General features: G+C 39.8%; 2 protein-coding genes across 2 annotated transcripts; both read left to right on the top strand.

Moving 5' to 3' along the window:
* Positions 1 to 1,572: 1,572 nt before the first annotated feature.
* On the top strand, positions 1,573 to 9,293 carry LOC103713524 (putative cyclin-B3-1). Its single transcript, XM_017844378.3, has 22 exons — positions 1,573 to 1,734; positions 1,814 to 1,874; positions 2,000 to 2,081; positions 2,174 to 2,209; positions 2,297 to 2,363; positions 2,711 to 2,759; positions 2,868 to 2,970; positions 3,102 to 3,134; positions 3,254 to 3,289; positions 3,374 to 3,431; positions 3,976 to 4,036; positions 4,159 to 4,246; positions 4,459 to 4,488; positions 4,594 to 4,654; positions 5,111 to 5,383; positions 5,459 to 5,581; positions 7,895 to 7,984; positions 8,075 to 8,236; positions 8,344 to 8,403; positions 8,471 to 8,569; positions 8,665 to 8,843; positions 8,958 to 9,293. Exons 1-22 carry the CDS (start codon positions 1,720 to 1,722, stop codon positions 9,091 to 9,093), a joined length of 1,902 nt encoding a protein of 633 aa, XP_017699867.2. The 5' UTR covers positions 1,573 to 1,719; the 3' UTR covers positions 9,094 to 9,293.
* Positions 9,294 to 12,309: 3,016 nt separating this feature from the next.
* On the top strand, positions 12,310 to 14,506 carry LOC103713541 (L-type lectin-domain containing receptor kinase IX.1-like). Its single transcript, XM_008800507.3, has one exon. The coding sequence runs from the start codon at positions 12,403 to 12,405 to the stop codon at positions 14,467 to 14,469; it is 2,067 nt and encodes a 688-aa protein (XP_008798729.3). The 5' UTR covers positions 12,310 to 12,402; the 3' UTR covers positions 14,470 to 14,506.
* Positions 14,507 to 15,197: the final 691 nt, after the last annotated feature.

The raw sequence follows: 15,197 nt of genomic DNA, 5'->3' as shown, positions 1-15,197 counted from the left end.
CGGCTCCAGATCCCCTGTGGCTCCAAAGGAACCAGGCTACATATCGGGCAATGAGCACCTCCCGTCTCTCCAGGAGAGACAGAACTCTAAGGCTGCCCTCACTAAATAGGAGGCGATGCTCTTCCATGCCACCAAGTGTACTCCCCGACCACCTCCATACGAGCCCCATAAAAAGCCCCAAAGTAGCCACTCAATCTTCAGTAGCATTGTCCTTGGCAATACTGTATTTGCCATAAGATAGATGAGCATAGAGCCAAGTACATATCTGATCAACGTCAATCTACCCATAATAGATAGAGATGCTGCCCGCCATTCCTCCAGCCTGCTCTAGACTCGTTGCACCAGCCCGATGCACTCAGATACCCACAGTCTCCTACCTGTGATCGGTACACCTAGGTAGCTCCAAGTCCCGTCCTACTCTGACATCCCCAGAATCCTTCGGATCCCCTGTCGAACCCCTGGTGTCATGCTAGGGCTGAAGGGGATGGTGGACTTCTGGGCATTCACTCTCTACCTCGATGCAGGGCAATAGTCGGCCAACACCCTCCTAAGGGCCCGTACATCCTCTACTCGCGCCCACGTCAAGAGGAGATAGCCATCGGCAAAGAGTAAGTGAGATATTGGTTGGGCCCTGAAGCTGGAATGTAAGCCTCCAGCTCCCCGGCGGCGCACGCAGCCCGTAGTGCCGAGACAAAACATTAGAGTAAATGATAAATAAGTATGGGGATAAGGGACATCCCTGCCAAAGCTCCATGGTGAATTTGAAAAAAAGGGGATGGTGTGCCGTTGATCAGAATAGAAATCTCGGTCCTCGAACACACCCCAGCACCCAATCAATCCAGATGTCGTGGAAGCCAAGACTCTCCAAGGCTCGCCTAACGAAGCTCCACCAAATTCTGTCATAAGCTCGTTCCATATCCAGCTTGACAGCCATCAGGTTTCGCCGCATCGGGGCCTGCTGAAGGTCCCACATCATCTCTTGGGCCGACATGACATTATCGGAGATGCTCCTACCTCCTACAAAAACTCCTTGCTCCTTGCAGATAATTTTAGAAAGCATGGGTTTCATCCGTTCTACCAGTATTCTAGCCACAACTTTATACAAAGCAGTGCACAAGTTGATAAGCCTAAAGTGGCTCGATTTCGCCGCATCCTGATGGTTTGATATCAGCGTGACGAATGTGGCCTTCTAATCGTTAGGCATCTCTGTCCGACTGAAGAAACACAGAACCGCTTCAATCATAGCCGTCGGACAACGCCCCAAGAATTTTAGAAAAAGAAGGGTGGGGACCCATCAGGGCTCCTGCCGCTTGGTTCTTCAGCGCATATATATACACACATACATACATATATATACATATACATATACACACACATACATATAATATAGCTAAACTATATCAGAATTAGATGATATGAATCTAAAGTAAATCGTGACCGGACCAAGCACATCTTCGGTTCACTACTAACCAGAATGGAATGGACGACGCTATTATGTCAGGCTTTCAGCCTTCTAAAAACAAGCTGCGTAAATTTGACGTAATCCAGAGGAGATTTTGGTCCTGAAACCATTCCACGGAGTCGGCTCAAAACGGGCGCCATCGTCCCAACGGGAGGCTCGTTTTGAATCCACTCATCGCGAGCCCAATCCCGCTCCTCCTCCTCCTCCTCCTCCTCCCCCTCTCGTTTTTCCCTTCGGACGAGAAATAAAGAAGAAAGATGGTCTCTACCAAGGTGAGCCGAAACCCTAACATCTTCCCTCCCCTCAAACCCTTAAACCATCGCCACTCTCACCACTTCTCATGTGATCTAGGGTAAAGCAGCCATGGCCACTCGAACTCTAATCCTTGAAGATCCCAAGCCCTCCAAGAACAGTACAAATCCTGCTTCTCCTTCTCCTTTTCTTATTTTTTTCCTTGTGCTTTCTCTCAGCAATATTTTGATCATTACGTCATTTTTTCCCCTTTTTGCTTTCTTTTTTTCTTCTCTTATCCTCAAGAAATGGCGAAAGATTTCAAGATATACTCTGGAAAGGAAAGGACCAAGGCTGAGTCCCGTGAATCAGGTTTTGAATCATCGAGGTATATCGTTTTTCTCCGCTCCTCTTTTCTTCTTTTTTGATTTGACCGTCTTTGTAATAGTAGTAGCTCTGGCTTCTGCATTTTGTTCGCAGGAAGGGTTCAAGAAAGGTCTCGATGGCCGCCTCTCGGTATTTTTGTTCCTTTTCTTTCTTAAATAAAGTTTTATGTGCATGGTTATTGTCCTTTTGCCTTATTTATCACATGTTTTCTTGAAGGAAATCGGTGCCTGGGACTAATGCATGTGAAAAGCCTGCTGTGCAAACTGGTCTGAATGGTGGCAAGGTGATTTCGTTGACTTGATTTATGAATTTTCCTTTATTTCTTGATATAGCGATTGATTATTAATTTTCTGGTTGCCATAGTTACTTTCTATAGCCACATTTGGTTCTTCTTGTCGTACCACTGGTATTGCAAATAAAGATAAGTGATTGATTAAATGACCTGAGAGATATGGGTGGGGTTTTTGAATTTTGGGTAATCTGTGATTGCCATGAGATTTTGTATGTTTTTAAATAGATAGTTTGATTGGGAAGTAATAAGGGGTTAAAAAAGCTGCAGTAAACAGAAACAATTAAAATATGGTTCTTATTTTCTCTAAAATTTCTTATTGCTATCTTTTTATGATGCAGAGAACTGTGCACGGTATAGAAAACCTACTCGGAAAATGTGATAATGCTGGTGAGATACAGGGCACCATGTTCAGATTTGTAATTGATTGCGGTAAATGTTTTATGATTTCCATCCCCTATGATTGCTTTTTTTTTTCTTTTTTGATTGGTTGTATAGTCAAAGTAAGGACTGGAAGGCAAGCTTTGGCTGATGTCAGCAACGTGAACAATGAGAGAAGCTATCAATTGAGAAATCGCCTCAGCAGTAACCCTCAAATAACGTGATCACCTTTGCTTGTTGAATCTTGGAAGATTTTAGAATTTGTAGTTTTTTTTTTTAATTTTTCATTGCTGATAGTCACTCTGAAAAAATAAGCAATCTGGTTATTACTTATACGCTATTGCATCTCAGGAAGAAATTAGAGGGAAGTAATGCATCACAAGGGTATGGAATGCTCATGTTTGGTGTTCAATAATTATTGATAAACATTCAAAGATCATATGCCAGTGAAGCATTTTGCTTTTAGCTGTTGGTTTCCTGATGGCTCACTTTTTCTGTTTCAGCAAAACTAATGTTAGAAAATGTTCTTATGGGCCAAGGTATGGTTTCTTGATTTAAAAATTCTCCATACTTAAATTGTTTTCATAAAACTTCTGTGTCTTGATTATTCAAGATAATACCAGGATGTCTTTGACTAAGAGTGTCATGATAGCAAATGCATCATCGAGAAAGCCTAGCAGAGTATGTGATCTCCTTGGTTCCCTTCTTTATGATTGCAGGGTTTCATTCACCCCAAATGCTTATGCTACTTCACATACACATGTTTATGTATGTAAAATAAATATAGGTATTTATGAAATTCAAATATACATATGTATGTATGTATTGATTGCCGACCCTTATTGACAAACATGGTCCTGGGTATCTTTATAAAAGAATGAAAAACATATTTCTTTCATGCATTTTCTGCTCTAGTATGTTCTATTCCTTTTGAGATTAAACTCACTCATCATAGAGTACAGGCTGACTTAATTTCTCTTAATTGTTCATGTATGGGTTTGAATTAGGATCTATGAATGATTTACGTATTTTCTTTCCAATGACCAATGCTGCTGCTTGTAAGCCTATACATACTGGTATACATGAATTTATAGGCTAATCATGTGCTTGTTATCATTAATAATATTCCTCTGGTGCAATATTGCTTCTTTAGGACAGTTATACCACATAGTCAAGATGCATTACTGCTTTGCAATTCACAATTATGCTTCTCATTATGTCCCAGGAATCTGCGAACACAGATACTAGGGGAAAACTCAATATCTCAGGTGAGCCATGGTGCACAGGTAGCTTAGCTGCTTGTTTCATTGAATCTGGCAAAACTGTATTTTCTGTAACTAACACCTGGCTTATGCTTTTTGATGTTCATGATCTTGCACTAACTGGCAATTCCACATGTTAATTGTAGTTGGAAGTACAAGGAAGAAGATGCTCTCTGAAATCAACATTTGCAGAAACCATCAAAGAAACCATTCAAATGATGGATCCCAAGTAATGTGAGTGAACTTCTTCATTATTTGGTAGTGTTGTGGAGAAAAGTTTAACAAAAGGGTGAATTATTTAACTAATGGGCTAGAAAATACAATTGGATCTCTGCTTCATATATTTTGCTTTCATTAGCTACCCGGCAATGGCATCTATGTTACTGAACATCTTGTTACTTTTATTCATATGACTTGCTTTCTTTTTTCTTTATATTTTTCATCAGGAATGAGGGTGTAAAGCTTCGTCAGCCACGGTTTGAAGCTCTTACTTAGCCCTAAATTTCTGCATTTCCCATTCAACTATGTCTTATTGTAATCCTCTTGTTATTTTGGTTCCCATGGATAACGTTTGGCACTAGGCTTTCCTTAGCGACTCAGAAGGTCAAGGACAGAAATACCTTGTCAAGAAAGCCTTTAGCGGTATGTAAGACTCGATTTAGGTTACTTTTCTGCAATGCATATATGCTTGGTTGCAAGTATTGCAAGTTGGAGATTTTCTTGTACAATTTTGCCTTCTAAACTGGCCTATCTGTCATACTAGACAATTTCCGAATGAACTTCCAGGATGCTACTTTTTACTTGTTTGTTGCATGTGCATTTTAGAGTTTTTCTGGTTTTGTGCATATTTTCTTACATAAATTAGTATCTTTACCAATATGCATAATTACATGACATTCTGTCACAGATGCAAAAAAGAATAGTAGTGCTGTTTGCAAAGCTTTTCTTGTTCATTGTTTTCTTAAAAAATCTATTCATTCTTTCCTTGTTTCTCATAGAGTCAAAGTATAATCTCAAATGTTGGGTACTATGCCTCAAGCTCATTATATATAGTGTTTTCATTCTTTATGTATCTAAACAGTTGGGACCTTATTGCAGACAAACTCTAAAGGTAAAGCAACTTCAGTGGTCAAGCATGCAATCGTTATAGAGAAATCCACTATTAGTAACCCATCTGAGAAAAAAGAAGTTGAAATGCCTACCAGATCCAATTTTGATGATAATGCATCAGTTATTCCACAACGATGTGGTCAAGAAAAAGTTCAAGATGATTGTGGGTGCTACTCTCATGAAAATGTGATGGCAACTATATCTAGACCCAAGCGTACTCGTCGGAAATCTTATACATCGTCACTAGTGGCAAGATCTGAGGTTGGTCATCAAGTTTGTTATTTCTGCATTCTAATTTTGAATGTATTTTACCTTATAGATGATGTTGTTTTGCAGATTATGGGAAAGTCTGCCAGCTTAGTCAACAGGCATGAGCTTCTGAATATTGACAACAGCAGTAACCCCCTTGAAGTTGTGGAATATGTTGATGACATCTATCAGTATTATTGGTCTTTGGAGGTGATGTACATGCCTATGATCCTGATTCTATTTATCTTGTTCTGAAATTATTTGACTGTGCATGTTGAAGCAGTCATTCGTGTGTAGTTATACTTTACATCATTATAATGTTGGACTCTATTTGTTTCTTCACTGCATTATTACGTGATGACATGATACTTGCTTCTTAGGAACATGGAAACAGGATGATTCAAATTATATGGCTGTAAAATAGTTATACAAAGATGCTCTTTTTGTCTGTATGGTAAAATTCATTAAGTGAAAAACATCAAGGACCTAAGCCTTAGTTTCATCTTCATTATGCTGTCTTTCCATGCAGAGATGCCTTTTCTCTTATCTCTGCCATATCTCTTCCATTTTGTTCCCTTATCATCCTATAAACCAATGGCATAGTAAAGTTAATAATTAAATTTTATTTCGTTCTTTTTTTTTCCTTTTTTTTTAATCTTCAACTGTAGTCATAAAATCAAGATTCTGGAAAATATAAAAGGAAAAAAATATAGGTTAGACAAGAGAATGTAATAAATATTAATGTGAGAAACATCTTTTGTAGAGGAGAAAAATTCAATAAATTAAAGAAAAGGGAGTCTTTGGAGATCATCGGTCCTCTCTAATCAATCATAGCAAATACAGCAACTTTTTTGAGGGTGGGGGTGAGGGGGTGGTTCTATAACTCATGCATCGAGGTTAGATTTCTTGGTTTGGATTTGCAAGGAAGCATTTAGGTGATTTCTTAATGTCTAGTTATAAGCAGTCTACTTTGTTTTCTTGTAATTAAAATTTATTTTGATTGTAAGCTCTATTGGCAGTGTAGGCTTATGGTTTCGGTGAGATTAAACACTTGAGCAATTAGAGCATTGTCTTTTTGTCCTAAGTACCCTTACACTCTCCGATCCCCCACCAGTGGCTGAAGGAACTGAAAAAAATAGTCCGTTGGTTTGCTGGTGCATTGAAGTATGGTGCTTTAGTTTTGTTATTTCTAAGATACTTGATGCTTCTTATAATGTAATATTGCTTCCTTTCACTAGGGGTGTGCATGGGTCGAGTCTGGTTAGTTTGGAGATATACCTAAAACTGAACTGATTTAAATTGGTTTCCTAATACCGAAACCAAAACTGAATCAACCATTTACAAAAACCATTTGAAACCGACTTGAGAAATTCAGTTTTGTCTGGTTCGGTTTATTGGGTTGATATTTATTGGGTTGGGCTAAATAGGCTAAGCTAAGTCTAAACATAAAAATTCTATTTTATATATAAGAGAAAATATAAAAGAAAATTAAAAAATAGAATATATATGTGTATATATGTATATATATTTGTGTGTGTAGGGTAGGGTCGATTTAGTTTGGTTTGAGTTTTTAAATTGAACTGGTTCTTTCGGTTCAAGCCTTTCTTAAACCAACACCAAACCGGATTTAGAAAAAATCCTGATATAAACCGAACCAAAAAAACCGTTTCGGGTTGGTTTTGCAATTCTGCCAGTTTTTCACACCCCCCTACTTTCATGTCCCTCCAAGGGGCCTTTGTCTGGTAAATGGTTTTGTTAGGCTTTGGTTGGTAGATTATCTGGTTAATGGACAATTCTCATGAGAACTGAACTTGGCCATGCATTTCTTATATTCGATACAATAAAGGGATGCTATCATTAAAAGGTGATCTATGCATTGTACAAAACACAAGATTCAAGAGTTTTCTTTCCATCTCACTTTTATTGACTTAATTTTAGTATAACCATAACCATGCAGCCTTTTTCCAATTATTTGGGGTCAGCAATTTGAAAATTTGAAATAAAGAAGCATGGCCTCACTTTTATTAATGTTGAATGTGGACAAAGTGCTTTCTCTGCCAATATTACCTGTCTTTTCATCTTAAATTACTAATTTGTAAGGAGCACCCACCTTTCTTATTTTATTAAAATAGAAATATATTTTGTATTGTACACGTGGAATCATATTTACATGGTTGTTTTACAAATTCTATTGTTGTGTCATCCTGAATCTGTGTATTCTGCTGGATTATTGGTTGTGCTCCTATTATTCATCTTTCAAGAAATTTATTCTTCAGTTTACCTTGGATATTATAATCTTCTAGTCATGGATCTTGCTGCAATATTTTTTTGGCATGTATAATTCTATTATCTACCTTAAGCATGATATTGGACACTCTTTTGGAATCTATCAATCATTCATCTAATAACAATTAGCTCAAACACAGGAAAAAATTCATCATGTTTAAATTATATAGTTTTTAAAATATTCTTATCGAATCCAACTACTAATGTGATACACAATAATTTGGTTTCTAAATGCAGGTACAGAGTCCATCACTAGCAAATTACATGATTATTCAATCAGATATTGCACCTAGAATGCGGGGGATACTCATTAACTGGTTAATTGAAGTATGATACGATAATTCTTTCATTTCTCCATTGTTTTAATTTTTTTTCCTACCTTGTGTAATCAAGCTGTGAAAACTTTGTTTGGACCAGGTACACCTTAAATTTGACTTGATGCAAGAGACCCTCTTTCTAATGGTAGGGTTGCTTGATAGAGTGCTTTCTGTCCTTACTGTAAAAAGGAATGAATTACAGATGGTTGGTTTGACTTGCCTTTTGCTGGCATCCAAGTATGAGGATTTTTGGCATCCGAAGGTTGAATATGTCTAATTCATTGTTTTTACCTGCATCAGTACATCCGTCAGGCTAAATCATGCATGAACCATGTTAAATATAGCTTATTGCTTCATAATTTTTTGCAGATTGGTGATTTGATCAGCATATCAGCAAACTTGTACACCAGAGATCAAATGCTTGCTATGGTGAGTCTTCAGTTTTTATGTCATGTTTCATCTTGTTCATAGAAGATAATTTTTTGCTCTCCTCCAGGAAAGACTTATCGTTACAAAATTGAAATTTCGATTAAATATACCCACCCCATACGTCTTTATGTTAAGGTTTCTCAAAGCTGCTCAGTCAGAGAAAAAGGTGTGTGATAATTTAGGATTTGATATTGGTCTATATAATGCCATCATTCGACAAAATTTCACTATCATTTGTCATTCTTTGTTGTTTTCTACCAGCTTGAACACCTGGCTTTCTATCTCATTGAATTGTGTATGGTGGAATATGAAGCTCTAAAGTTCAAACCTTCGCTGCTCTGTGCGTCAGCGATCTATGTTGCACGATGTACGCTGCAAATAACCCCATTCTGGAATGGATTACTGAGGAAGCATGCTCAATATGAAGAGTCACAACTCAGGCATCATTTTTTATCTACTCTGTCACTATTATGCTTTAGTGTGATACTCCACATCATCTAGTTATTTCAGTGCAATGGACTTGCATGGAGGCTCATTTTGCTGCTCTGTAACAGGGACTGTGCAAGTATGATCCTTGGATTTCAGAGAACTGCTGCCCAAAAGCCAACAAAAATTACCTACGAAAAATTCCTGGGATCTGATCACAACAGTGTTGCTGCAATTGAAGCCATGGATAAGCTTCCTTTATAATTTGAGTTGTAATATGTAAATTTGTAGCTTTACTAAAGAAATTGTCTTATGAAAGACAAGCTTAATTTTCATTGTCTGCCCTTGTGTGTTTATTTGGGGCTAAGACATCTTTTTGTAGATGCTCATGCTTGCTTTTGGCATCAAAATTTCAAAGATTGTCTCCATTGCAAATGCCATCATATATGACAGTCAGGTTTGGCATTAGCAAGTCCTACATACTTATCAAAGGTGGCGAGTATTGTGATGTTTGATGAGGTAGCCAGGAGTTTTAGTGAGACAATGGTGATGAAGTGCTCTAGCTGTTATAGCAGTTTTTATTATGGCCATAATGGATATCACTGAGTATGTTGATGTCAGAATTTATATATTATCGATGGCTATTATTTAATTTTAGAATTAATTACTTTTTTTTAGCACATATACCCTTTATTTGCTCATATTTTAATTAAAACGTCCATGAAATGTCAGTAAAATAAGGACGCTTGCACCATTTATGGTAGTTTTAGGCTTGTGGTGGGCCCCATTAAGTACTATTTTTGTGTGAGAGATATCTACCATACTTTATGTTCCCATGACTGTATATTGATGCATGGGTTGAAGATTTCTTTAAAAGCTGATGAATCATGTGAACTCATTAAATTATTCTAAAGAGTTGCTTTTCGTAGGGGAAAGATATCTTGAGGTTTGCACCATAGCAGCGTGGGGTAAAAATTGTGTACCTAATGCATACCTTGTAATATCATGAAACACTCCTCTATTGTACATCATTATTGATGAATTGATGGTGCAAGTACTGCAAAGTGAGATTAGGTTCAAACTGCAGACATGGTTCTGTAGTGTCTTAAAACTTTGATGGATCATGCTCTAATTTGTATGGCTTATTCTGTACATGATGTATTTATTTAAACCAAGGCTTGTCCTGGTTTCTATATAACATCATTTGTATGCTTAAAAACTTAATAAGTCAATGACTGTTGCACCAATTGCCTTATGTAGATCATGACTGGTCTCAAATACTCATAGTTGCCCCTGGGATATGCCCTTTTTTCCTATCAAGTAATGGACAACCCATACAACATTACTCTTGAACATTTTGGATAAATTATTCAAACATTTTGAAATCTAATGCTCGGTCCACATTTTCTAATAAATTAACCTTCCGGTACTTGTCTGTTACCCAAACAACCAGAATTTCATTTCCAATTAAGGTGGTGAAGCTTCCCTATAGATAATATGTTCATGTATCATTGCACCTAATAAAAAAATCGATATCAAGTTACGCAATACACGAGTGAGAGAACCGTGGATGCGCTTGTGAGGCAAGAACGCTGGTAGTATATCCATAAACAATTTTCTTGTTATGTTTCTAGATTCATTGGATTTTAGATTTGGGAAGAAGTCTTAGGTTGACTTTTTTAATTGACTTGATCAAATAGTTGGCCGGTCCTTAAATATATTACAAAGTCAGTTATAAGTCTGGTAAAATATCTTTCTCCAACTATAAATGTGAAGATCCGTGCGGGCGTGTGTTTAGTCCCACATCGATTATTCGCTGGGTAAATCTTGGGTACTTATACAGGATCAAGGAGCCCAAACAATATCTTCTGGCTAGCCATTTTGGATGAGGTCTTGTGTTGTTAAATGATATCAGAGCGGATCCGGCCCATAACTTATGTGGACTAGGGGACACTGCAGCACAGATCCATTAAGGTTGACCACGGACCAATTGTGATATTTGTGATTAGATTTGAATGAATGTGAACCCTTAGCCTGACGAGGACATTAGGGCTTGAACAGGAATATGTGAGGACCCGTGTGGGCGTGTGTTTAGTCCCACATCGGTTATTCGCTGGGTAGATCTTGGGTACTTATACAGGATCAAGGAATCCAAACAATATCTTCTGGCTAGCCATTTTGGGTAAGGTCCTGGGTTGTTAAATGATATCAGAGCGGATCCTACCATAACTTATGTGGACTAGGGGACACTGCAGCACGGATTCATTTGGGTTGACCACAGACCGATTGTTATTCGCTGGGTAGATCTTGAATGCTTATACAAAATCAAGGAACCCAAACAATACATTTTCTGGCTAGCCATTTTGGATGAGGTCCTGGGTTGTTAAATGATATGATCCGGCCGATAACTTATGTGGACTAGGGGACACTGCAGCACGGATTCATTTAGGTTGACCACAGACCGATCGTTATTCGCTGGGTAGATCTTGAATGCTTATACAAAATCAAAGAACCCAAACAATACATTTTCTGGCTAGCCATTTTGGATGAGGTCCTGGGTTGTTACAATAAAATATTTGAACTTTATAATTTTTTTTTAAAAAAATACTACAAATAAGATGATTTTAAATTACTTATTATGTGATTTATAAACCAGGACCACCCTCAACCTAGCAACCGGAGATTCTTGGATATCTCACGCTACGCGGTTCTCTGACCTTCTCTCTCTGACTCTTCCATTTGTACTATTCTGTCTTCGACTTGGTATATTTGTTGTTATAGTGTGAAAAGAGGAACTCTTGGACCTTGCAATCAGTACTTTATCTTCCATTTGGCATTGAACATGGATGAAATTAACATCTTTAAACAGCAAACACCTGTGTTTTTCAGTCACTCTATACACAAAAGCGGCAAACCTTCCATAATATATCTTTCAATAAAATTGGCATCATCCATGGTGGAAGACCAGATATAACAGGGAAATTTGGATTGATCTTTCAATACAAGACATGGCGTTTTCTCCAAAGCCTTTTCAACTCTAGTAGAACCAACCACTTCTTACTACTATGATTGCTATGAGATGCACATGTAAAGAAAAATACATGCACAAAACGAAGGCATCAACAGCCTTATTTGCTTGTTTGTTGTTGTATGAGAATAAATTTTCGGCAGCATATAATATAGAAACGAGCAAAATGTTAACCGGCTGCCACCTGGTGTGATAAGCCAAGGGGCGAACTTTTCTTATTTTGGTACACCGGCCGGCCAACCATTCATGGTTTTGTGAGGGCAATTGACTAAGCCAGCCATTGGTAGAAGCTCGCGCTCAGCTTGATGCTTTGTTAGGTGAGAGCTTTCCAATTTGGTCCAATGAAGCCATTGGTATTTTTTTCTCTCTCTTTCGAACAAATGGTTTTCTTAATCCCCTATTGCAACATCGGGTAATTTAAAAACATTAACAGTTGATCGAGTCATCCACGCGCAATTGGACCAGTTCAAAAACTTTGTCAGCTAATTGCTTCCTCCTGCCTCATCCCTTATCTCCATGCTTCATTCTCACATGAAAACTTGCCAATGATCTTTGCTAACCTTCCAGGCATGGTTCCCTCCAGTTCAAGAATTTTCTCCACCCTAATCTTCTTGTCCATCTTGGTTCCCTCTGCAAGCTCACTTGCCTTCAACTTCTCCAGTTTCGATCAGAACACGCCGCAGAGGATCGACTTCCAGGGCGATGCATTCCTCAACAAGGAGATCAGGCTCACCAAGAACGAGCTTGGCACACGAATCACCAACAGCGTTGGCAGAGCGGTGTACAAGGAGCCGCTCCTCCTTTGGGACTCCGGCACCGGAGAGTTGACCGACTTCATCACCCATTTTTCTTTCGTCATCGACTCCTTCAACAAATCAAACTATGGCGATGGACTAGCTTTCTTCCTCTCGCCATACCCTTCCAGCATCCCTGACAATTCCTCCGGTGCCTACCTCGGCCTCTTCAGCGAGCATCCAGCTCCGAACACGTCGCCGAATCGCACCTTGGCCGTCGAGTTTGACAGCTATCAGAATGCTTGGGATCCAAGCGAGAATCACATCGGAATCGACATCGATTCGATCAAATCTAATGACACCGTGGTCTGGAACAGCAGCATCAAGGATGGTAGAACGGCGAATGCATGGGTCAGTTACACTGCTAGCACTCAAAACTTGAGCGTCTTCTTAACCTATGCTGCAAATCCGGTTTTTGGCGGGAATTCGAGCCTCTCTTACATCGTCGATCTAAGGAAAATCCTGCCGGAGAAGGTGGCCATCGGCTTCTCAGCCGCGACAGGCGATGCGGTCGAGATCCACAACCTCCTATCCTGGGATTTCAGCTCAACTCTGGAGCCCAGAAAGAAAAGCCGTACTGGACTGGTGGTGGGGTTGGCTTCTGGCGTGGCAGCGTTGGTAGCTCTGTTGCTATTGGCTTGTGTAATTTTGTGGAGGAAGAAGGCGAGAAGAGGGAGAGATGAGGAGGACATGGATTACGATGAGAGCATCGATGATGAGTTTGAGCAAGGCAGGGGGCCACGGAGGTTTCCTTACAGTGAATTGGTCAGGGCGACCAAGAATTTCTCCGAGGAGGGGAAGCTTGGAGAGGGAGGATTTGGAGCTGTCTACAAAGGCTTCTTGGGTGACCCAAAACTAGATGTGGCTATCAAGAGGGTCTCAAAAGGTTCAAAGCAGGGGCGAAAGGAGTATGTCTCGGAGGTTAAGATTATCAGCCGGCTGAGGCACCGGCACCTGGTGCAACTCGTTGGCTGGTGCCATGGTCGAGGTGAATTCTTGCTGGTTTATGAGTTCATGCCCAACGGAAGCCTCGATCAACATCTATATAGCACGGAACGGATCCTTACTTGGCCGATGAGGTACAAGATTGCACTTGGCTTGGCCTCGGCGCTGCTCTATCTTCATGAAGAATGGGAGCAATGCGTGGTGCATCGGGACGTCAAACCAAGCAATGTGATGCTAGATTCCACGTTCAGTGCCAAACTCGGTGATTTCGGGCTGGCGAGGCTCGTCGACCATGATCGTGGCTCGCAGACAACGGTCCTGGCTGGGACCATGGGATACTTGGCACCTGAATGTGTCACCACCGGCAAAGCTAGCAAGGAGTCTGATGTCTATAGCTTTGGAGTAGTTGCATTGGAAATTGCCTGCGGTCGAAGGCCGGTGGAGCCTTGGGAGAAACTAAGCAAGGTAAGATTAGTTGAATGGGTTTGGGAGCTTTATGGGAGGAAGACCGCTCTCGAAGCAGCTGATGAGAGACTTACTGGCGAGTTCGATGAGCAACAAATTGAGCGCTTGATGATTGTTGGGCTATGGTGTGCGCATCCAGATTATAATCTAAGGCCATCAATTAGGCAGGCGATTAGTGTGTTGAACTCTGAAGCTCCTCTGCCTGATCTTCCTCCGAAAATGCCCGTGCCGATGTACTATGCACCTCCGATGGACATGTGCCGATTTACATTTACAGCATCAGTTGAAACTTCGACTGGTATGAATTCTACATCAAGTGGCGGCACCACAAATTCTTCCAACTCAACCTTGTCTCAGAGTTCATCTTCCACATCTTCGTTATTGAAATCACATAAATCTGATATGTAACACAGCATCATGCAGTTCAAAATAACATATTACTTTATAGCTGTTCCTTGCAGATGGTTGGTTACCTCTCCAACTGTTGGTGTTTCGTGGTGTGAAAAGTTTACAGCTTTTGATCAATAAATTTTCAATTTTCTGATCCAAATGCCCGGAAGTAATTATTTGCACACGATTAGTTAATTAACTGTACTGAGCTAACCAATTTCTCCATTTAAGGTGGAACTTAGGCATTTGTAGCTTGTGAGGTACATAATTTTTTATATAATTTGTTTGAAAAAAAAGGAAAAAGATAAAGCTTGAGGTTTGTCAGCATGGTTTCAAATTCAGGGAAATTTGTTTTCACATAGTTTGTCCTAGTCTTCTTTGCCTTGAACATATATGCATAGAAGTAGCAAGGATGTGAAGTGGAAAAGAAAGAGAACTCAAAAAACTGTATAAATGATGGAAGTGGGGGAAGAAATATTGAACACCTCGATCTTGGGCCAGACCGACCTCGTTGACCTCGGGCTTACCTGAGGTGAATGACTTTGGCCTCTACTAAGGAGCCAACCAGCCGAGGAGCCAATTAGCCGAGGAGAACAATCAACACATGTTGACAAGGGATGACCATCTTAACAACCAACAACTCTGCTAGCTTGCAGTTGTGGCAGCACCACAATCTACACCCAACCTCACTGCATGCCGCCCATGCGGACTTACTCCTGTGCCGTAGCCATACTACCGGTCGTTAT

This window comes from Phoenix dactylifera, unplaced genomic scaffold, assembly GCF_009389715.1.
Source record: "Phoenix dactylifera cultivar Barhee BC4 unplaced genomic scaffold, palm_55x_up_171113_PBpolish2nd_filt_p 000089F, whole genome shotgun sequence".
NCBI classification, from domain to species: Eukaryota; Viridiplantae; Streptophyta; class Magnoliopsida; order Arecales; family Arecaceae; genus Phoenix; species Phoenix dactylifera.
This window is presented reverse-complemented; position numbering and strand designations above follow the sequence as displayed.